Raw genomic sequence first — 24,117 nt, forward strand, 5'->3', positions numbered from 1 at the left:
TGTAACATAAATATAATTAAACAAAAAAATCATCCATCTCCATGTTGGTTGATGAAAATAACATAAAAAAGATCAACATAAATTTTCAAGGGTAAAAAATTCAATAATATAGTGGTGTCAAGTGACGATGACAAAGGAAAATAATTAAAAAGAAAAATAATAATGACAGCATATAATGACAGCGGATACATGAAATAATAACAAGAAAAAAAAATATAGATAAGTATTAAATGAAATGATAAAGCCACAACCTGGGCAAAGAAATAATAAATTAATCAAAAGACGTCTCTAGCACTTGACGGCAATTTTGACAGCAGAGGCTTCATACGCCATTCCACATAGACTATAGCAGTTCGGTTGGAGTAAATTTCAGCTGTTATTTTTATCCGTTAAAAGTGCCACATAGGATTTGACATCTCCTTTGGAGATGCTCTTAGGTCAACTTGCATTTTTTCATGAGCTCACAAATTCTAAATTTAGGGTGGATTTAATGATGTTTTAGGCCAAGTGCCAAGATAAACGCAATCCACAGGGTAGCACCTAACTATTGAGAATGGCCGCCGACACTTTATTTAATGGCCAACCATACCCAGCAAAGCTGTACCACACTCACACTTCAGCTCACTCATTTGGTATCTATGCATGAACATGACCCCATACTTATAAATATCTAACATTATCATCCCCAGTAAGTGACATTTCAATGTCATGCATACCATCATGAGTTCTTATCCTAGACCTGCTAGTGCATATATCCATGTCCCACATTCCCATATGTTTTGTTGACAACTTCGATTTTATGTATGCACGAGAAATTATTGTATGGCACTAGAACACTGTCACATATAAGAAAAAATGACCTTATAATAATTATTATCCGTGATTGATATTCATACTAGAAAGTAGACATTCCGAAATCAAATATATTTTTTTTCCTTAATGTCGGGGTGGTACAAATTACAATTATACATGATGTTGTTGTCCATGCATCCACCTATATATATATATACTACTACTCTTCATAAAAACAGCCTTTCATACCATGATTGTTCCACGTTTTTTGACACAGAACTCAAAACTCTCTATGCATGAACTCAAAAAAGAGATAGTAGTTGTAGTTGGCGCCATCCAATTTCACTTGGCGCCGTTCTGTTTTTCTTCTTTCTCTTCTGCCTTGGACACAATGCTTACACTTGCAGAGAAAGATTGATCATTTTTGCGTCCACCGGCTTTGAGTAACATTTCCTCATCAAGTGAAACATCGTTCTTATACTTGTACCATTTGGCACACCAAACATAAACTGCAAAATTCAGCACACTGAGAATTGCCAGGAACCAATAGAAAAGGTCCGCGTGGCTTTTGTTCATGTCACGCCCTTCTAGCCACCCTGTCTTGCTCTTTGTCAGCTTGCTGGTGATCAAGTTAATGAGCTCAACCAAAACCGAGCTCAAGTAGTAGCCAATGGACAGAGAGAGCCAAGAGAAGGAAGTGGACAGAGACCTCATGCCAACAGGAGCCTCAGTATAAAAGAACTCCATGAGCCCCACGAGTGTAAACATGTCAGCAATTCCAAATATGGCATAATGAAAAGAGAGCCAGAAGAGGCTGATTTTGTGATTGTGGTGAATGATTTCATGCTTTCTCTTCACTTCTACAATCCCTGCTATGGCCATTGAGATGGCTGAGAGGACAAGCCCAACACCAACTCTCTGCAGGTGGGTTATGCCATTGGGGTGAGCGGTGATTTTTCGCAGAAGGGGAACGAAAGTAAATTCGTACACGGGTATGAGAAGGGACATGAACACTAGAGGAATCACTGGGATTGAGGCTGATGGGACGTCAAAATCGCCGATGCGTGTGTCCATGAGGGTGCCTTGCTGGATTGAAAGGGTTTGCAGTTGGGCTAAGCAAGTGTTCATGAGGATTGTGCTTAGAAGGATAGGCATCATCCTTGTCAAGACCTTCACTTCTTCCACCTGTGTGACTGTGCAAACTTTCCACTTTCCTGCTGCGTTCGTGCCTTTAGGGAGAACAGCTGCCTTGTCTAGCAATCTGCTCAAGTAGATATGTGGGACTTGTCAGTCAGTTTTGTTTATTTTATCGGGCATGCTTGAATAGCAAGTAACTGTCAAAGAGAACTAGTGGTGATAACAAACTAAGGCTTTGAGGAACCTGCCTGAATTGATTGCTGTGGGGGATGAGCTCTCCTCGAGAAACAGATTCACAGTCGCGTATTTCATACAATTCATCAGGACTCTGGGGTACCTCCAACCTCCAGTTCTTTACAGACACCACCAAAACCTGCACAAAGGGTCATAGAAAATCAGTACTCTGTTACTGGCATTACTAATAATAACCAAGTTATTAGCTAAGCAAGGGAACAAAGAGAGAGACCCCAGAGTGAGTGAGTGAGAGAGAGACCCCAGAGTGAGTGAGAGAGAGATCAGACCTCTAGAACCCTTATCAAAGGGCTTTCTCCTGGCACTCGAACACGATAATATGGCTTTCCCAGAGCAACAAAGATGAGACCAACAGCAGCACAGGACAAGGAGATGATAAATCCTATGTCCCATCCAATATTTGAGCTCACATACACCACAAACGTGACACCAACCACAGCACCAACTGTTATGCTAAGCAAAAACCAATTGAAGAAACTGGCTATGTACTTGTGCTCCTCTGGATCTTTGTGGTCGAATTGATCAGCTCCTAAAGCAGGGACAGCTCCTCTGATTCCACCTCCTCCAAGTCCCACTAAGCTAATCGAAGCATAAAACAGCAGGGCTTTTGTGCCATGCACACAGGTTGATTCTCCACAAGGTAAAGGTTGCAGTTTTGTGTCATGGGATTGAATTATGAGCAACATGTATCCCTGCAAGCCAAAACATATATATGCATTGATTAACATAAGAAACAAACTAATCAAATTAAGTATGTGGGAAGCTGGGAAGGAACAAGATTTACCAGCAATTCAATTGCACCGAAGAGTAGAGTCGTGTTGAGACGATTCATGTAGGCATCAGAGATGAACCCTCCAACTATTGTGAGCAAGAATGTAGTGCCCAAGTAATTTGTTGTGGTGGTTGCGGAGCCAGAGAGGTCAAAGTGCATGACGAACATAAAGTATAAAACCAGGCTTGCCATGTTAGCCACAAAGCCTATGTTATCCAGGAACATCATTGCTGCATATAAATGAAAGCAGTTTAATTAGTTGCTGCCTCAAATAATTAATTTCCTCCAGTTACCATATCGTACATTAATCGATCCATCACTTACCAAAGATAAAACAGTTGGCCTTAAATCCACCATGTTTTCGTTTCTTCATAGGTTCATAGGCTAAGTTTTTAGTGCCAACTTCACTGTCCAACCCCTGCAAATTGGAACTAACTAATATGAGAAAACCACATAAAATACGTTGTAGTTCTAAACATGAACAACCATGCATGTTACTTTACTTCTTTTGCTTTTGTTTAAAATTGTAATTACCATGGCCAAGGATGGTAGAGACTTCTGGGAGTAGAAGAGTGAGTGAGGAGAGAGAGACAGGGCTCCTGGTGTAAATGGTGAAGGAGGTTCTAATTAGATATATACATATATATAACAGAGTGAGCAGCATTGTACTACATTTAATAATAGGCAAGGAATTAATGTTTTGTTAAGAGCATAAAATGTTACGCCATCATCCCAATGCCAATGCCATCTAATTAGTGGTAGCATACAAAAACAGTGTCACACCATTTGCAAGACCAAACCAGCATAAGCCGACGGACCGGCCATGAGAGATCCAACACTGATCTCAATCAAGGTAGCTTCGACAGCGAACGGCTCTACCTTAATTTATACACCAATCATACGTTCTACTATACAGAAATTTAAAAAAATATATATGTTAATTACAAATGTCGTTTTCAAACATGTGATGTGCAACTACAAGGGGCAACATTAGATGACAGTTAGTCTTTGTTTAGATGCCTTTTTTTCTTTTTTTTCTGTTGCTTTTGGGGGTGTGAGATTCTAACGGCCTTTAGGGCATCAGATGCTTTGGTGGCTTTCTCATTTGAAGACCATAGCTACCCAACAAAACCGTCCAAATCTACCTCCCCTTGCCCTCCACATGTCTGAATTTACAAGCGGAGCTTCCAAAATCTCTTGGCTGCCAAAGTTCATACAAACTGAGTTGCATCATTGATTTCACATCCAATACTCATCACATTTGTATTTTTCGTCCATTTTTAATGCGCTTGACCTTCTGAACCAATATGCTGTTTATTAAATCTCTACAAACAAGAGCTTCAATCAAGTTATTCCTTTCTAATAATGCCAGCATTTGGTTGTGAAGTTACAGCAAAATTTTCGATGCAGATTTCAACTTTACCTCACATGAATTTGCTACTATATTCAATAACAAATGTAGACAAAATTTTGGAGTTGATAACATGTAGGGTTTTTTATTTTTTGGTAGACAGATCTTGTAGGGCATCGTCTTCTACTTGACTGAAATAGTAATGTGAGGCCAAACAAACGAGTATATCTGTGAGGATCAGACCCGCCACATCAAAAACAAACTTGGGAGCAAATAAACCCCATACCTGCAATTTAAACATGTGTTATGGGTTTTAGCTGTGCAAAAATTGTTGTGGAAACAATAATAAAGTTGTGTTAGAAAGACGGCTTTACCATTAAATGCCGCCTATGCATCGTAACACATATTATGGTGGCTGTGACTGAAGTTGCCATGATGAGCCCATAAATCATGTACACCTAAGACATCAACAATATCAACAATGACCAATTAACTTTCAAAAGGATCCCTTTTACAAGAACAAAGATTACAACAATCGTCTATACGCACGGAAAAAAACTTACCAGAGATAGTCGCGTGAGTATGAACTTCTTCCCTTTCTCGCTCTGACCCAGGCATGCGACAAGAAATGGAACTCCAAATATTGGAAGGATGAGAGAAAAACCAAATGTGTCCATTGTAAGAAGGATTGCTTGGGGAACTAGGAGGAACTCTTCAAACCTGAAAATAAAATGGGGTTTTTAATAATCTACATGGCAATGGATATAAGTCCTAGAATGTGAACAGTAACAAGGGCAAAAGTGGGAGCCAATCACTACTGAATCTTGAGCTTACAAAACATAATAGGTCCAAGTGAGTGCCAAAATCTCTAATGGCACATGTTGAACATGACCAATGTGTGGGCTTCCTCAGTCCCTTGGGGGCATGTTTGGTAGGGCTCACTAGATAGGACTGTCCTATATTGTACCTGAAACCCATGTTTGGTTTGAAAGGGGACTAATTTAAATGGGATTGTAGAGCCCAACAGTAAACAAAAAGCCTCACTAGCTCTTCCAATTTAGTGAGCCTCAAAATCGGTTCACAAAATAGCGATGTCGCTAAACAGAGAACGCGAGTCCGACAATAACCATCTTCTTCTTCTTCACCTAGAACTATAACCACCACAGACCCAGCCAAACCACCAGAATCACCACAAACCATCGTCAAACCCAGTCACTCGAACCAACCACCATAAATTCAAACCCAATCACTCGAATCAACCACCACCAATTCAAACCCACTGGAACCACAACCCAATTGAACCCAAATTCAACAACCACTGTCAAACCCAATTGAACCTTCCAAGAAATCATCCACCATGATCAAGAAAACTGCAAGGGAGACACCATTAACGGAGATGTGGGCTTTCTTGTATGAGACTGAGAGAAGGAAGTCATGAATTCCCAGTCTTGAAGTGGTTTGACAAAAATTATAAAAACTAATTGGTACCCATTAAAGGATTCTTCCGGTAAATGACATAGAAGCCATCAAGTTGAACTTATGGAATAAATAGCTGGTATTGAATTTTCATCCTCTGTCTCTCTCTCTTTCTACTCTTTTTCTCAACCTAAAATCCTTGACCACTCTCTCTTTCTCTCTCAGTAAAGGTTACAGCTTTCAATTTAGACAGTTTGATTAAGAAGGAAGGAAGAAGAAGAGAGGAAGAAAGGAAAAAAAAAAAAAAAAGGGGATGGCCTGGGAAGGAAGAAGAAGAGAGGAAGAAAGGAAGAAAAGTAAAAAAAAAAAAAAAAAAAAAGAGAGAAAGAAACGGGCTGGGAAGGAGAGGAAGAAGAAAAGGAGAAAAAAGAGAAGAAAAAAAAAAGAAGAAGAAGAGATAAGATAGTTTTAGCAATCTTTAATTAAAATTAAATATTAGAATTTTATTTTTTTAATTAAAATTAAATATTAAAATAATTATTTTTTAGTCCGACACAACACCAAACATAGGTCTTCACTATTTTTACAATCCAGCTTCTTAGTCCGACGCAGCACCAAACGTAGGTCAGGACTTAATCCAGCTTAGGCCAATCCAAGTTAATCCGAGACAGTCCTAGGATTTAGTCCAGTCCATGACAGTCCGCCGTGCCAAACGACCCCTGGATGTTACAAAAAGTTAATAACTATATACATGAAAGCAGATACCCATAACTCACCCAATAAAGGCAGCACCATATCGAAGGCCATCAAAAGCACACCTGAAGAAAAGTTTTTTTTTGGGTTATGAAACATAAGAGCGCAAAAGATGAGAAAACAAATTTATTACAGAAAGGTTCAACTCCAGATAAAAATGAAACTACTACTTTTTGTAGGAACAAAACCAAAGGGATTGCAGAACCTAACACAAAATGTGCTGAAAAGAGAAATCAGAAAACATGAAGGCCTCAAAGTGGGAAACAAACAACAAACCAATGACCAGTGCAGAAAAACAGGCAAACAGCAAAAAGGCTCCACTGTGTTACAGGAACAGGATCAAGCATCCTATTCCAACTGCCTCCATCTTTGACATCCAGTTCTATGTTATCCAGCCTCATTATGCAATAGCCTGTCATAAGGTAGAACAGACTTCTTACATATACCAAAAGTTTCAGAAAAAGAGCACATATTATTTTTAAAAACCTAATGTGTAATCCAATGAAACAACTTCTATGACTGAACAAATATCAAAATTTAAATAAATAAATAAAACAAGTCATGCAGAAAGGTGAATGCAAAAGTCTTGCATTCATGCAGAAAGAGAGTTTATTGGCCAAAAAGATTCCATTCATTAGAAAACTAAAGCACCAAAAATGTAAATACACGCACCTCCAATTATGAATGCTAAAGCAACCCAGGGCCCCTGTTTTCCCAACAGAATAATGATTGTTGAGCTCCATGCAGAAAACATGGCGACTGTTTTAATATACAAGAGATTGCTGTGATCTGAGGATTTCCTTTTACTGAACAGCTGATTAAATGTCAGTAATAACAATTGTCCAAATCCAATGGCATATATTAGTCTAGGAATATAACTTCTTCCAGTGCCTTTAAGCACCCAAGCCAGATTCAATCTGTCACTTTCTGAAGCCCAATGCACTGCTATTAGCATATAACTTAAATTAGTTCCCATGATAATATACTTCAAAATACCCTTTGAAGAGCTTCTAGTGATGGCCTCACGCAGCAAGAATGCCAATAAAATCAGGGCAACTACCGGTAAAGCTTCAGCAACAAAATTCCAAATTGGAAACCCTGCAGCAATCCTGAGCATCCACGAAGGATATGCATTCATAAATTCAGAACTAGGAGCCTGCTTCGACAATCCAACTTCAATAGTAAATCTGCAAATGGTGATCAGAAGAAGGAAAACAAATGCCTGCAATTATATCAGTGAAAAATGATCATTACAAGAAACCATATTTCGATTTTTCTGTCAGTTACACCATCACATATTTCTTCATAGAAAACAGTATGTTCGCAATATTTGATGAAAGGGTCTCGGTGAGGGAACAATTATAGAAACCTGAGGTAAATAAACAACTTACTTCTAATTTCATCTTCTTCTTCATGATTGAATATCGCATCTTAACTAGTGCAGTTGTAGCCAAAAGAAAGCATGCCACTTTTCCTTCTTCCACTGCTCTCAAAGTTCCCATCAAAGAAAAAAGAAGAAAAAAAGAAAAATTTAATTTCCCAATGTGAGCATTAACCATGGATTCTGTGCATCATACAGAAACGAACAGTACCTATTACTTACAGATGAAACTATTCGAGAGGAAGCTGCATGCACGTATGACCACCATAAAACAAGATAAAATCAACCCGAAGGAAATCCCAGAATCTCCAGATGAAGTAAAAGAAAAACCATATTGCTCCTTCACTTTCTTAATTGCAAGGAAGTGGATAAGAAGTGATATCAACATAATGCCAAGTCCAGTACCCATCATCTTTAAATTAAACTCAGTCCATTTGGAGCGGGCAAGTTCAGCAACACTTGCTAGGAATTCAGAATACAAATCAATTTGCCTCCTTAGAGCAGGCAATAGCTCATTGTGGCTTTCCTTTTTATGTAACAGCAACTTCTGTGTAGTATGTGACCATTTTTCCTCTGCTTTGGCATACATGCTTGCTATGTGCAGCAAGTCTTCATTGGAAAATCCAATAACAGATGAAGCTGAATAAATATCTATATATCTTTTTACCTAAACAAGAAGAATCCAACTGTTATTTAAAATAAATGATACCGGAGGGTCAAAAATTTTCTTTCGAAACAAAAGGTTGCGAAACAAATGTATGCTGACAAGGCATATCTTTTTGGAGAGCTACAATGCCCATCTCCAAGTCTGAGTCCAGAAAACCATAGAGTCAAATGTGCTTCATTTTGTTGAGCATATTCTAATGAATTTTGATGTCATGTCATCTGACAGGTTCTTATACTATTTCTGGGTGCCCACCAAATGATGAGCTTTCTTTCTCAAAATAAAACTGTCAAAACAGCTGCTTTATATTCTGATAAACATGCTGTTGGCGTGATATATTAGGTTTAGGGTTTATTATTATTTAATATAGTTAACTTTGTATACTTTGTACATCTTCTAAATACCTCATAATGAGAAGAATAAAAGAATTCGATTCATTCAGATTTCTAGACATGCCACTAATCTAGTCAAAGTGATACTCGCTACCTCTCCCCCCTTGAGAGGGCCAGGTGGTCAGAGGGTTCGGGCAGTAAAAGGGCATCCCATTTACTGCGTAACCTAATACAAACCGTGAAGTGGTTCGTCAAAAAAGGATCACTCATCCATTCCTGAAAGAATTAATGAAGTACATTGACATAATATAAACTAAAAAGTAAATACCTGCCAAGAATTGGTGCAGAGTACATTGGCATAATTCAGCATCCATTCTTCCAACTTTGACTTATTTTGGTAATTTCCCACACTGTCTTCAAAATTCCATGTTCCAGCCCCTAAAGCATATAGCTGTGGATTAACACGCCCAATACTGAAAAGAAAACCAATGTCATAAGTGATATTACTTGCATACAAATTCTTAGAACAACAAAAAGCTAAAGATATGAAACAACAGCGGTAGAGATGTGAACCGTCCACAATACATTGACTATTGTGAGACCTACATAAAAAATTTGGATATGCAGGAAGCCAACATATGCTCCAGGATATGTAGACTGGAAAAATTATCAGAGTCCATAGACCTTAGAAATAAAGTTTTCAAGCATGTTAAGCTTGTGAAGAAAAACACGAGATATTGACAATTGGACACAGTGAATGGCTGCATTTTTAGTGTACAATGCTCTAACAAACTGAGTACCACATTAACAATCCAAAACAAAACCATATAAGTCAACCATATGATCATTTGATTTCCTAAAAAGATACTAACAAAAACCAATTTGTATGCCATCTTGTGTATTCATTGACTCGGTAAGATTTGCTACACTGACAGATTTATCTAATAAATTGCCTTATGGTCTTTTCAAGTTTAAAAATGAGCAACCTGGTTGAATACTGTCCTGCGTGTAAGCACTGACTCAAATAAAAGGCACCAAGTTGACTTCCTGGACATTGTTTTACATAACAATCCTGAGGCTGAATAAATGTTTCATTTCATTTTCACCAAAAGTATAGAGTTGCCCATGGTATTATAGAGTTTAGGGAAGAATAAGGAGCTGAGGCAGTTATTTCATTATCAACATAATCAATAAGTAATGACATGTATAATGGTGAAACTTATATTGACAGGATGCTTACACTACACCTTCCAAAAGGAAAGGGGATACCAAGCAGCGCCGATACCGTCACTGCAAAGTCAAGCTGCAGGGAGTGACTTGGACTAAGGATGGGTATTTGGAAATATATCATAAATTACATCGAGTAAGATGAAAAAAAAAATATCGTTAACCCATTCAAACCTGATGGATGGAACTGAAGCAAATATTCCTCCTTCCCTAAAACCATACAACAAATAATTTAATCAGAAGAAAACAAATTGGCTTATGACTCATAATAACCTAATTAAAAATGACATTTCAACGAAGATACTTTCTTCTATAAAATTCTTCAACGAAGATATATCTTCTATAAAATTCTTCAACGAAGATATCTTCTATCAAACGTCTGGAAGACAAACTAGTTCTGTTGACATATCTAATCAAGTTCCATTCGCCACTATAATATGAAAACTATTTTTTGTGAATTTAAATATCTCACAGTCCAACCAATTTAAATGTTTCTTTTTTCTGTTTCAGGGAAATAAAACTGAACCTCCACTGAAGTATAAGAAAAGGATGGCAAAGGGAGCAACTTATTCAAAGTTAGAAGATCTCCATGTAATGTATAAGCCACAAGCATATATGCATACTTTGAAAGAGAGGCAGTACCAAATCTAGTCCACAAGATGAAGTATCAAACTCTGATGGTAAGGGAGATGGGGGATTCTTAAAGCTCACAGCAAAAATTGATGTCTCAACCTGCACTGTGTTTAAGTTAGCATTAGCGAACATAATATGAAAACCCTTTAAAAACAATATACATCTTATACATGTAATATACCTCTTCAGCACTCCCCCCACCATGATCTCCATTTACGGTCTGCCCATGATCACCCATCACAAGTAGAAGAGTATTCTCATGTAGTCCCCCTGGTGCAGACTGGCTCTCCAGTGCTTCAACTACTTTCTAAAGCAAACTGATCAGTTTTTTGAGGAAATTAGGGAAGGATAGATTAAAAAAGCTAGACCTATAGCACATTTTAGGTGAACATGACGCTGAGTAGAAAGGGTAACACCCAATGTATGTTCCTAAAACAATATCTTGCATGTCAACAGCCTATTGGGAAAGTAAAACCAACGTCGAAAGAAATACGAAGGAAACAAACCTGACTATTCAATTTCAATTTTCAAAACAATGACAAAAACTGGGTAGTTTATCACATGGACCCAAAGCAACCAGCCAATTAGTAAGTGAACAAGAATTAGGAATCCATCGAAACAGAAAGTCCAATAAAGAATACTTTCTATGTGCAATTTCCATAAGTAAGTTTGAGGGTTTACCTGCAAGATGCTATTGTATTGCTCCAACTTTTCTATCATTTGCACAGAATCAACCCCAAAAATGTGGCCAGCATGATCCTGAGCCAAAAAGAAACCAAAATCAAGGAAACAAAAAATATCCAAGTGTATTCATCACTGCACAAATCAAGGAAACAAACCATACCACACCAAGAAAGTGTGCAATAAGAACGTCCCAATCTTCTTGGTGCAAGAATGGAAGAAGGTGCTCAATGCAACCGTTGTCCACCTGGAACAGTAAGACAAATTACTTTTAGCCATCATTATAAGCAACAATATGACGGCATTCAAGGAAATGTTACTAAAAGTTTAGCATATAAGGCATACCGTATCAAGATCTCTAACATTAAAAGAGGGATAAGGAAATGATTTTTCAAAATGATTTGGAAACAACTGCATCCATGTATCATCCCCCATCATCACAACTCGCTTTCCATTTTTAGCCAACTGCAAGTTGGTCCACATTTCAAATTTATGACAATAAGAAGTTATATAACTTGAAAAAAAGGAAATACAACACACGACATGATGCAAGTAAAGGGTGGGGATGGGGACAGATAGAGATAGAGCAACCTGATGTATCAAGTTATCTTCAACTATTGCTGGAGCACCAAAGCTGTTCCCAACATCAATAAAAGTCGGTAGTCCACCGGTTGTCAAGCCCTAGAAAGTATTGCAAAGGAAGAAATTGATGAAGTTAAAAAATTCATCCTTGACATAAAGCTGGCAAGCAGGCTCTAATTTCACTGAAGTTGGAATATCAAAGCATACTGTGAGACTAGAAAAAGAAAACCCAAATGTAATGAGCAGAAATTATAATTCACAGAAGCCATACACTAAAAGTGGTGCATGAAGCATTCTACAGAGCAGCCATGTTGAAGCTAGCATTAGAATTCAGAACAAGGAAGTGATAAGCTAACCTTCAAACGCTGCAAACTTGTCGTAGGTGGATCAGCAATGGCTTTGAAAATCCGAGCAGATGATGCATTTTTAGCTGCCAGGTCTTGTACAAACTGTAATTTGTCCATCCATGGCTTTGATTCTACAACATATGATTTATTATACATTCGAATTTATAAACTTAATTGTATTTGCAGGCACTGAGTTGTGAGATGAGAATGCTAACCTTGAAAAAAAGTACTGGGAGCTACAAAATCAAACCTGAGAGAAAGAAGATTAACAGATTGAGATGCCCACATGCTTGTCTTCGATAAAATTTGATATAATGGAAATGGGTTACCTGAGAGCATCAAAAACGATGATGACAAGGCGGCCAATAGCAGGTTTGCTCCAACAACGCTGCTGATTCTGATCGACGGTGTCGTTTTGGTTCTGGTTTTGGTTTTCGTTGACGCTGAAGGAGCAAGGGGATTGCAAAACGTCGGGGCAATTGCTGTAAAATGGAAGCTCCGTTCGAGTGAGCAGAAAGCCTCGGGTGAAGATGACAATGGCGACAACGTGAAGCGCCATGATCACCCAGTGAACCCATATTCGTTTTCCCATCTTACAAGTAATTACACGAAGAAGAAGAAGTAGAAGAAATGAAGACTGGTTACTGTGTTTCTTTATAAGGAACAACCGTGGGCCGCAACAATTTCAGGCAAATCTTATGAGATCCTCTATTTGAGGTGAGTGATCAATCACCGTGCGTGCTTTGATGTCTTTGATTCATTGGGCTTTCACTGGTTTTCAAATATAAACTATCGATCTGCCCATGAACTTGTTTTACTGCCTAATTTTCGATTTTCCCCTAAACCTTTTTCCAATCAATTAAAGATCCGAACTTATTTTTTTGCCAATGTGCCCCTGCCGTCTAAATCCAATTTGCCAGTGAGTGTCCTAATTGTTTCGTGTTACCCCTTGGGCCTTTAATTCCCACCCCAATGCAGACTACTTTGTGTAGTTTCTGTTTTTTTTTTAATCAAGTATTTAATGGGGTTTTGGTTACTCATTCTTACTATTTTCTTGTTATTGTGGGAAAATAGTTTCCCTATTATTGAAGGATTTTGTTTTCAATTCTTTATATAAAGAGTTCACTTCTCATCATCAATTACTATCAAAGCATTCTTCTTTGTGTCACATCCATACAATTATACCCTGCAATTTCCATCCTTGTTCCCACGTTCTCTGATTTTGCCTTTTTCTTGTGTTTCAGAATTAAAGTTTCATAAGAATAATTCATTATCATGTTCAGTTGTAAGTCTAAAAAGAATCCTAGCCGTAAGACCACAGCTGTCAGCTTCAGCAGTGGGGAATGGGCAAGTCTTCCAGTACTCGTCTTTTTTATTATGGACAAGTTATTAGAACCCATTGACCATGTTCGTTTTGCTTCCATTTGCAAAGAATGGTGTTCTATATCCAAACTATATAATCAAGCAACGCAACAGGTGTAATAAACAACTTCCCCTCATGCTCTTGATCCCAAACCAGGACGATGACCACCGAAGAGTAGTGTACAACATTTCTGAAGGAAGAGTTTATAACAATATTCGGCGGCAAGTAACTTTTAGCAAGAGGTGTTATGGCTCTAGCTGTGCCTGGTTGGCCACAGTTGATACAATAGAGCAAGGATGTCTCGTGGTAGTACTCAGGAACCCTTTCACAAAAGCAAAGCCCATCTTTCTCCCTCCCTTGGATATCCTTATCACAAAGTACGAAAACCTCTTACAATGAGCATTATGTTCGTAAGGTTATCTTGTCCATTGACCCCACTATGAATTCAGAGAATTATATGGTTGTAGCACTTTACGGTCGCTGGCCTATGTTGGCTTTCATCAAGGCAGGTCAAAACACTTGGACTTACCCCAGCCCAAATGGTAACTTTGGTGATGTTATATTCTATAAAAGCAAAGTGTACACACTTGAAGCCATTGGAGACATTGAGTCATTGGATGTTTTTAGTAGTGATAATAATCCTTCACAGCCGCCACAACTGAAGCCACACACACCTTTTCGGAGGCAAGCTGATAGAAGAAGTTAGTCCCAACATGGGCAAAAGAGTCATGAAGGAGGTAAATCGGAAGCCAATGGCAACCATTTCAGCTGGGGTAGTTCTGTGCAGCAGGTGCAAATGCGAAAGTGAACTGGAGATAACTTTGGATGAGCAAAAACAGCCTACAGAAAGTGTCTTTGATAGAATTGAATTGGAGCGTCATACCAGCTGTAATAACCCAAACCTTAATTAATATTTAATTAATAGTTTATTAGAGGAAAAGACAATTTTGCCCCTAGAATAATTTATTAGGTTTAAGTTGACTTTTTGAGCGGTAAAGAATTTGGGAATTTCGTTTGTACCATTGCGTAGAGCGCGACGAAACGAGTCCATAGACACGTAGTGGGCTTAATTTTGAGTCGTATTGAAGGAAATACGATCAAATTACTCCGAGGGGCAAAGTCATAATTTAGCAAAAATCAGATTTTTTAAAATATGATTCTTCTTCTCTCCTTCTTCTCCACGCGACCCCCCCCCCCCCCCTCCCTTCTATTTTTCACTTCCAACCGCACCTCCAAACCTTCATAATCATCGGCGCCGACCACCCCAACTCTCGAGACCAGACCCAAAATGTCCGGCCAGGCCTCGTTGTCACTCCCCAGCCAACCCCCGCCACCAACCGCCGCGATAGCCACCAGAATCTATCATGAAACAATCGAATTTTTGACAAATTTTCCACCATCGGTTTCTCTTTTTCCGGCCGCCAAATCTTACGATTGAGGTATGGATTTCTAGTTATTTTTCATGTTCTAACTGATGGTTGGGTAGGATTTGAGAAATTTTGAGGTTTGAAGGGTTGATTTTGGATTCAAGTTCTATCGGTTTTGGGACGCCGATTTCGGCCACTTCCGGCCACTTTTTGGCCCTAGTCCAAGAACAAAAGTGGTTCCAAATTAGGTGTTTTACCTAGAGTAGGAGTTTGGGCTGGCGGTCTGGAGAATTTCCAACTGCCGGAATTTGCTATGCACACCCACGCGCTGCTGGCGCATGAGCCAGGTGTCAGGGACCACTCTTGGTCCCAGAATGATCCTCGTGTCCTCACGAGCGCGTAGGAACTTGCGGATTTTGATTTGGACAACGTTTGAACCCCGAACGAATCTCACCTAGTGCGTGATTTCTGGGTTCGATACGTTTGCACCATTGGATCATAGTCAAACTGTAATATGTTAATCTAGGTATTTTCAAGATCGTGTAGGATTCGACGGATCGTAAATTGGAGTCTCGGATACTCCAAAAATGCCAACCCTAGGGCTAGGATTACGGAAAATCGTTCGTCTGTCCGATCGTGCGATCGTGATCAATCCGACTGTCCGATTGAGACCAAACTCTCGGGACATATGTCCTAGGCAGATTGGAACCTCTAGGAACTATCGGATCGGAATTTGGAGGTCGTGGACCCCATTGGGTCCTGAGTTGACTTTTTGGGGGACTTTATCGCTTTTGAGTCCTGAGTTACTTCTAAACCATGTCCACTAAGAGGAAAGTTAGCGTGGGCATAGGAATGACCTTTAAAGTGATGCACACACTTTTAGGAGCTGAGGGTCATGGTTTTAATTTAATATTATATTATTGAGCAGGTTTATTAATAAAATATTTTTATGGTTATTCAAGCACCCGAGCACAGTTGACCCGTAGGAGGGACCTTCAAAGGGTCCAGTTAGCTCAGATCACCAGTGAGTGGACTTTTTGTTTTATAATTGATTTATGCAATTTATTTTCATTATTTGATCTTCAATAAGTTTTATGCAAAGATTAGAGCTGCATAGTTTTAATATGCATTTTTAAATATTTCCAATCTATATGCTGCCGAGAGGGATATCCTTAAAGGATATAGGAAAAGGAAAATCTAATTTAATATCTGGTTAAATGGCAGCAGAGTTTTAAGTAAACATGAATTCATTTATTTATTAAGTTTTTTTCAGAATTTCATATATTTTTAGAAACCACCATAGGTACCCAAGAGTAATTAAGGTTGCCTTTAGTATATTAAATGTTGCCTCAGAAATAAGGTTGTCTTCGGAATAAAATTAAGTTGCCTTCGGTTATGTCAACATGCTTGACTTTTGCCCCATGAGTCTTAGGGATATCCGGATTGTGGGAGCGAGGTATGCGGGTCAGGCCAACCAAATGTCCCCTGAATCTTGCGAGGATTGCGGCTCAGGTGACTTTGTGTTTCCCGAGACCTGGGAGGGCGTGCCGCTCTGGTGGTACGAGGAATTGACGAAAACTAAAAAATTGACGGATTAAAGGAATTGACGGAAATAAATGGGTACACCTAGGTGGTAGATTAAAGTTGATTTCAATGCTTTCGAGGATTTAAGGTTTGACCAAATGTGTGATTGACTCTATATATATAGATATGAATGCATTGATTTCAGTACGAGTATATATAAGAAATGATTTAGTTTCATAATTACTTTTACAGTGGGGTTAGTACGTTGTTATGTACTTTCAGAAAACTTTGTTTTTGGTCCACTCACCTTTTTAATGTTTTGCGCCCCCAGACAGTAGTCCTACTTCTGTGCGCCACCACTGGGCCAAGACCACTTTCCGCTTCGTCATTTGCCCATGTAGGGATTTGTATAAATATTTTATACTTGTAACCAATTCTGTGTAGATGCTATGATATTGCTCTAGAACGCATGCTTAACTGTTAGAATGTAATTATTTGCATGCTGGCAGTTGGTGTATATATTTATATGCTTGTCTGACAGGTGTAATTTTGGGATTGGTCTAATTACAGGGGAGACCCTGCTGAATTTTCGGCAGAAGTCAAACTCTAGTTTTCTTTTAAATTTGACTAGAGGGGCAATTAGGTCATTTGTGCCTGGCACTTGCTAGGTGTCTGACACAAACAAGGTCCGACTCAGATTCCAAAGTGGAATTTGGGTCGGGTCCTGTCACCAGCAGACTTCAATTCTGGCTCTATCCAGAGACTCGGCCAGACAGAAATCCTATCAAAGGCTAGCCCAACATATCAGAAAAGTTATTGAGCAGCTGAAAAAGGAGATGCCAATTAAAATACCTGGAAATGATAAGCCATTGGCAACTATCATAGAAGGCAAATGGTATTCTGTCGGGAAGAGCGGCAAGCCGACCTTGGAGCTGACCAGGACACAAAGAAGGAGAATCTAGAGGCAATATTGCACTTTCCTCAAGAACATGGAGAACACACGGGTATTTCCAGACATTAGTTCTGCCGGAATTGAGAATAGTCCGGAAGGAGATTTTCAAGCAAAACAAACAGTATGCCGACCAGAGAAGTTGACAGAAGCAGAATTTCCAAATAGACCTTTTATCCACCCAAGTTCATCATCAAATAATCAGTTGGAACCTTCACAATCACAAGGTTAGTCTGGGCCTATTCCAACTAATAATCAAGAGGATTGGATTGGAGAATACGAAGAGAAATAGGTGGATTACGAACCATCTGCAGACGATCAGACTGGACTCCTCGAAACAGGTGAGCAAGAAGACTGGACAGAGGAATATGAAGAAGAGCAGATAGAGTACGATGGAGAACTAGATGAAGAAACTCAGGCTTTTGGTGCAGAACTAGAAAGCCTGTTACAAGGTGATTTGGGCATTAATATGGTGTTTATCCTACCAAAGAAGTTCAGGGTAGCAGAAAGACAAGAAAGCACTCTAGAAGGAGATGTACTCTCCCAAGAAAGTTTCGAATACAGGTTGGCAGAAGTAGAAGAAAGGCCAGAACAACAGAGTATTGCTGTCAAAACAGACAGAATTGTCATTAAAATGGCTGCAGAACAGTTGTACTTTTCCAAACCTACCAAGAAAATGGCCAACCACCTCAGGCCATTATTTATCACTGCAAACTTTGGAGGCATTCCTATCCCTAAGGTAATGGTAGATGGAGGCGCATCCATCAATCTGTTACCTCACAGGCTTTTGGTTAAAATGGGCATAACAAAGAAAGATCTAATCCTAACGGGCCTGACGGTCACCAATTTCACTAGGGGCATCACCAAGACTTATGGCATACTAGACGCAGACATCATAGTAGGAACCAAGAAGCTGAAGATTGCCTTTTTTGTGGTGGACACCACTTTTACCACTTACAATGCATTGCTTGGCAGAGACTGGATCCACTAGAGCCTATGTGTTCCTTCCACCCTAGGTTCATTCCACCCTGGGTTCAACTCAGCCACCCAATAATAGCTCTGTAATTAATCAGATGGCTATTAAAGATCCCCCTCATTATAACCATTCATTACAATCTTTTTGTTGAATCTTGTGGACAATAGTGAAGAGAGCTAATAAGGTTTCAAATACATAAAATAGATTGTGAAGTGCAAAATTTTCTTTTAGGAAGCTATTATTGTAACACCAAAAAAAGTTATTATGCATTCATTCTACAAGGAAAGAGATCAATATGGCTTTGCAGAGTAAACAGAAACAAAAAGAAGGTAATTATTATTGGATGAGAGAGTCCATTGTGATCTTTGGGCTTTCCTAGCTACTTGGCTAATTGGTATAACATAGGGGGTGGGCATTTGAACCGGTGAATCAAGCCAAATCGAGTCAGAAAAAACCAAGAAAAACTATGTTGACAGAAAAAGTCAACCAAGGCTCAAAAAATCGAACCAGACCGTTTTAAATCGATTCCCGTCTTAATTCTTGCCGTGGAAAAATCGGTCCAAACTGAACATACCAAATATGTTAAGTTTAGTTATTCATTTATATCCAAATTTATTATTAAGTCTAACTAATATTCAAATCACAATAGTAACCCTAAGTAATATCTAGATATTTTAGCCCAATAAATACTCAATTATTTTAGTCTTATTTATACCCAACTAAATAACAACTCTAGTCCTACTTATTTTTCTTTTCAATGAACCATAGTCGTTTCTCGTATTGGACTTCTCTCTTTCTCTTTTTGTTCATCTATCTTCCTTTTATTTCTTCACATTTTTCTTTTTTCTTTATATTTCTCTCTTCTTCACCTCTTCCTCTTTTTCTCTTATTCCAAATTGTAAACTGCCCGAATCGAATCGAAATCGTATAAGTCCGGTTTGATTCGGTTCCTCTAGACACTTTGTATGAAAATCAAACCAAACCAAACCATGTGTAAGTATTGAGTTCGACTCCAATTTGAAGGATAAACTGGATCGTGCCCACCCCCTAGTATAACATGTAAAGTAAACTATCGATTTATCCCATGAACTTGTACCAAATTTTTTATTTGCTACTTGAACCTTTTTTTAGTTAATTAAGGATATGAACTGTCTAAATCCTCATATTTAATGGCAAATTGGATTTAGAAGGTAGGGCTACATTGGAAAAGAAAAAAAAAAGTTCGGATCTTTAATTGATTAAAAAAAAAGTTTAAAGGAAAAATAAAAAATTTGGTACAATTTCAAGGTGCAAATGATAGTTTACTCTAACTTGTAAGAAAGAAGTTGCAGGAGGAAAATAATTTTGTAGCAGCTTGTATAGCTAACTGGAGCTTTAATTTGGATTTGGAGGTTTGCTATTTGGATGAGGCTCTGCCTGGGTTAGCTCTTTCTTGATGGATGATTTGCTAGGATTCTCTTGATCTGTATTAGTTAGTTGTCAATCTATTTCAGGTATTTATTTTTTTAATTTATATCATGTCAATCTATTTCATCAATTCTTAGAGGAATTGTTGAGTGATCCTTTTTTGACGAACCACTTCACGGGTCGTATTAGGTTACACAGTAAATGGGAAGCCCTTTTACTTCTCGAACTCTCTGGACCCGTCCTCTTAGAGTGTTTCCAACCATAGCCCTCAGCCCAGGCAGGACAGGGCCCGAGCCCAGGCAACAGCTTCGAGCAGGCCACACTGGCCAGGGCAAGTTGTGGGCCCCATGAGACAAGGTCAGCCCGCAGGCCAAACCAGCTTGACCTCTAGCCTGGGTTTGCTGACGTTAGCAACAACAACAAAAAGTAAAAAAAAATCTAAAAAAATACTTAAAATTTCAGAATTTTTTTAAAAAATAAATACTTAGTCATTCTTCACTTCCCACACCAAAACTCTATACAAATTCCTCTCCTCATATCTCATGTGAATAGTGGTTGCCATGGTAATGGGTGGAAACACCACAACCTTTTGCAATGGATGCCACTATTCACATGAATAGTAACTGCCATTGCCCTTGCCTTTTGACATGAAAAATGGGTGGAAGTGCTCTTAAAGGAGGAGAGATAGTGAGTACCACTTTGACTGGATTAGTGGCATGTTTTTTAGAATATAAAGCAACTGCTTTGACAATTTAATTTGGGAAAGAGAAAACTCATCATTTAATGGGTGTCCAGAAATAGTATAAGAACCTGTCTTTAGGTCTAGCTTTTATTTTATTTTATTTTATTTTATCTATCCTCCCCTAATTTCCTCAACAAACTGATCAGTTTGCTTTAGAAAGTAGTTGAAGCACTAGAAAGCCAGTCTGCGCCAGGGGGACTATATGAGAATACTCTTCTACTTGTGATGAGCGATCATGGGCAGATCGTAAATGGAGATCATGGTGGGGGGGGGAGTGTTGCATCAATAAACCTATCTCTTTTCTTATCAAACACATCAAAGGCTTTCTTCACCTCCTCCAAGCTGGGCTCCTCCTCATCAAATAGTCTCTAAAGCTTCTCTGCACCAACCCTCTCTCCAAAATTGTCTCCCTCTGGCTCATCATCATAACACATTATTCCTAGCCAGTCCATCACCACATCTATTTCTTCATTGCTTACTTATGTTTCATCTTGTGCCTTATTGTTGCCAAGGAGAACCTTGTGGGTCGGCAGTAAATCCGAACTATGGCTGTGTGTTTGGTCTAAACTAGTTGACTATTGGTTGTAGACTACATGGCAGGTATATTACATGTATAAGATGTATATTGTTTTTAAAGGATTTTCATATTATGTTTGCTGATTCTAACTTGAGACATCAAAATTTGCAGTGAGCTTTAAGAATCCCCCATCTCCATCTCCGTTCGCATCTACTGCCTCAATCATCCTCTTGCATTTGTCCAATCCGAACCCATCCTTGAAACCCAAATTGCTTAAAACTCTTTGTACCTCTGCTGCATTGCATCAATAAACATATCTCTTTTCTCATCAAACACATCAAAGGCTTTCTTCACCTCCTCCAAGCTGGGCTCCTCCTCATCAAACAGTCTCTAAAGCTCCTCTGCACCAACCCTCTCTCCAAAATTGTCTCCCTCTAGCTCATCATCATAACACATTATTCCTAGCCTGTCCATCACCACATCTTCATTGCTTACTTATGTTTCATCTTGTGCCTTATTGTTGCCAAGGAGAACCTCGTGGGTCGGCGGTAAATCTGAACTGGTTGACTATTGGTTGTAGACTACATGGCAGGTAAAAAATCAATTTAAAATAATATTGTTATGATTGGCTAGTGTATGCTTTGGTTTATTTGTAGATGCCTTATAAGGATATTAGGTTATGATGATTTACTTTTTTTCATGCAGGATAAAAGTAAAAGAAACAAGTCTAATAGGGCGAAATCCACAATTGTGCATACCATAGGTTTTGTTCCAATGGAAAAGTATAGAAAATACAAGGAGGTTATTGGTGGGCCAAGTCACGGTCGTATCCTTGGCTTAGGTGGTGGCTATAGTACAAAAGATGTGTATCCCTTAGATGACCAAAGTTGTAATAAACGTACATGCTTAGAACGTGAAGAAGAACATGAGAAATTAAAGGAGGAAGTGAAGGACTTGAGAAATGTGGTGTATGAATTGAAAGATCTAGTTCAAAGTATGAGGGAACAACTCAAATACTTCTGCACGCTCAAGACAATCTGCTTCTCTTTTCAATATTTTGCTCATTATTAAATATTATATTTGTTATTTTTATTCTCAATTAACTTATTATGTCTTATTAATTATTATATTTGATTCGACATAACAATGAAGAAAGTTGTTCAGATGCTCACCTCGAAGACGAGTAGTGCAACATCATTTTAATTTTGCTACAATATGTATTTTGAATTTCAAGATTTTGATATATTTGCGGATTGCTTATATGTTTAAGGATGATGTGGATTGTTTATGTTTTAACTATCTTGATAATTTAAATTGAATGCTTAATAGTTTAGTACAATATAGTGTTATATGATTTTTTTTGTTACCAATTAAATATGGATAATTAGAAACCTATTTCTAGAAAATATTGTAATTCAAAATTTTTTTAATTAATTTTTTTTATATAAAATAATTACATTTTCGACCGCATTTCCCTCTCGGTAATGCATATTTCCAACAAACTCTTCATCATCGGAAATACTTTTCAACAATAATTGCCCATTTCCGACAACATTCCCCACGACATAATCGGGTCGGAACCCACCCACTCTTTTGGTCGGTAATGATAATTGTGACGAAATCTAGCACTCGCAAATAATATATCATTGTTGGAAAAAGTATTTCCGACAACACTCTTTGGTCACAAATCTGACTTCGCAAAAACAAAAAATCTCGATAAAAAAAAAATTATTTCCGACAATCTTATAAGTAATTGCGACCACATGTACGGGTTGGAAATAAATATACATGGTCGTTTTAAAAATTCATTTTCGATAGAAATTTAAGCAATAGCTACGAAACATGAGCGTCGGAAATACATTATTTCCGATGGAATGGTCGAAAAAGAAGTATTTCCAACCATCGTTTTACCGACGACTTCCGACGGACTTTTGCAGTCGAAAAAGGGTATTTCCGACGGCAAAAGGCTTGTTTCGACAATAAAATGCCCTCGGTAAAGACATTATGTTTTATAGTGTGGAAAAAGTAAAAATCGAGTACCTCAAATTATGTTGTTTTGTTCAGAGAGTGAATATGGAAAACAAGCTTGAACTACAATATACAAATGTAGAGTGTGGTATTTATAAATTATACAGTATACCTACTTCTTTGGAAGCTATGACTCTGAAATGAAAATGCTATTTCGAATATGGGTGAATGTCTTTACATCCAGGCTTCATATTCTGCTTATTCAAATCAATGGTAAGCACTAACAACTTGAATGAACTCATAAATGTTTTGTTTGAGAGAGGTCAGTCTTCTATAACATTCGTTCATGCTTCTTGTGTTGATAAGATTATCAGAAAAGGCACACACATGTATTTATACTACAAAGAACTCGTACTAGCAATAAATTCTAATGGCATTGGCTCCAACCTTATCTCATATTTCATCATCGGCAACAACATGTATTGCTTTGCCAACATCCACATGAACTTGATCTGCAACGATCAAAGAGCAGCTTCCATGTATACCTTTTAACATTATATCAAGAAAATGTTGTCGAGAATGCTATAGTAAATTTTAATCTCTACGACAATAGTAAACTCATCATACATAACGTACTTAAAGCCGATTTAAATATGTTTTGCATCTGGTTTTTCATACCCAACCTCTAAAGATATGATAACAGCATCAAACCTGCAACAAAAACAAGAGAAATGCTTCGTTTTTTCATCATATGAAGAAACCCAACACCCTGTGACATGGATATGCCGATTTAGCAAGAAACAGAAGAACAAGAAATGATGTCCAGTTGCTCACAGATGTAAAACATTAAGGTCTTTGAGTAGCTTCCTTAAGCGGGAGTCGAAATTGGATACAACATGCAGCTTAACTGTGTGCAACTACTGGTAATGTTAAAATAATGGTAACTAGCAAGCAAGATAAAGAAGTAGAACTTTTGGGTAAATA

The 24,117-nt window shown here is 38.2% G+C and overlaps 2 protein-coding genes and 1 pseudogene across 2 annotated transcripts; 1 reads left to right on the forward strand and 2 right to left on the reverse strand.

The window, feature by feature from the left end:
• Window positions 1–909: 909 nt before the first annotated feature.
• LOC110755378 (protein NRT1/ PTR FAMILY 4.5-like) lies at window positions 910–4,156 on the reverse strand. The gene is made up of 6 exons (XM_021956564.2): window positions 3,488–4,156; window positions 3,278–3,371; window positions 2,966–3,183; window positions 2,451–2,873; window positions 2,178–2,302; window positions 910–2,053 (listed from the first exon to the last, which is right to left on the reverse strand). Exons 1-6 carry the CDS (start codon window positions 3,488–3,490, stop codon window positions 1,135–1,137), a joined length of 1,782 nt encoding a protein of 593 aa, XP_021812256.1. The 5' UTR covers window positions 3,491–4,156; the 3' UTR covers window positions 910–1,134.
• Window positions 4,157–4,361: 205 nt separating this feature from the next.
• Window positions 4,362–13,189, reverse strand: LOC110755377 (Alkaline-phosphatase-like family protein). Its single transcript, XM_021956562.2, has 20 exons — window positions 12,650–13,189; window positions 12,536–12,570; window positions 12,330–12,451; window positions 11,983–12,072; window positions 11,737–11,856; window positions 11,555–11,638; window positions 11,392–11,469; window positions 10,892–11,017; window positions 10,720–10,809; window positions 10,252–10,287; window positions 10,098–10,153; window positions 9,179–9,323; window positions 8,077–8,521; window positions 7,865–7,956; window positions 7,146–7,695; window positions 6,750–6,885; window positions 6,497–6,538; window positions 4,868–5,024; window positions 4,679–4,762; window positions 4,362–4,590 (listed from the first exon to the last, which is right to left on the reverse strand). The coding sequence occupies exons 1-20, from the start codon at window positions 12,910–12,912 to the stop codon at window positions 4,450–4,452; spliced, it is 2,892 nt and encodes a 963-aa protein (XP_021812254.1). The 5' UTR covers window positions 12,913–13,189; the 3' UTR covers window positions 4,362–4,449.
• Window positions 13,190–13,595: 406 nt separating this feature from the next.
• On the forward strand, window positions 13,596–14,389 carry LOC148297716 (uncharacterized; annotated as a pseudogene).
• Window positions 14,390–24,117: the final 9,728 nt, after the last annotated feature.

Source organism: Prunus avium, chromosome 1, assembly GCF_965620075.1.
Source record: "Prunus avium chromosome 1, drPruAviu1.hap1.1, whole genome shotgun sequence".
Classification (NCBI taxonomy): Eukaryota; Viridiplantae; Streptophyta; class Magnoliopsida; order Rosales; family Rosaceae; genus Prunus; species Prunus avium.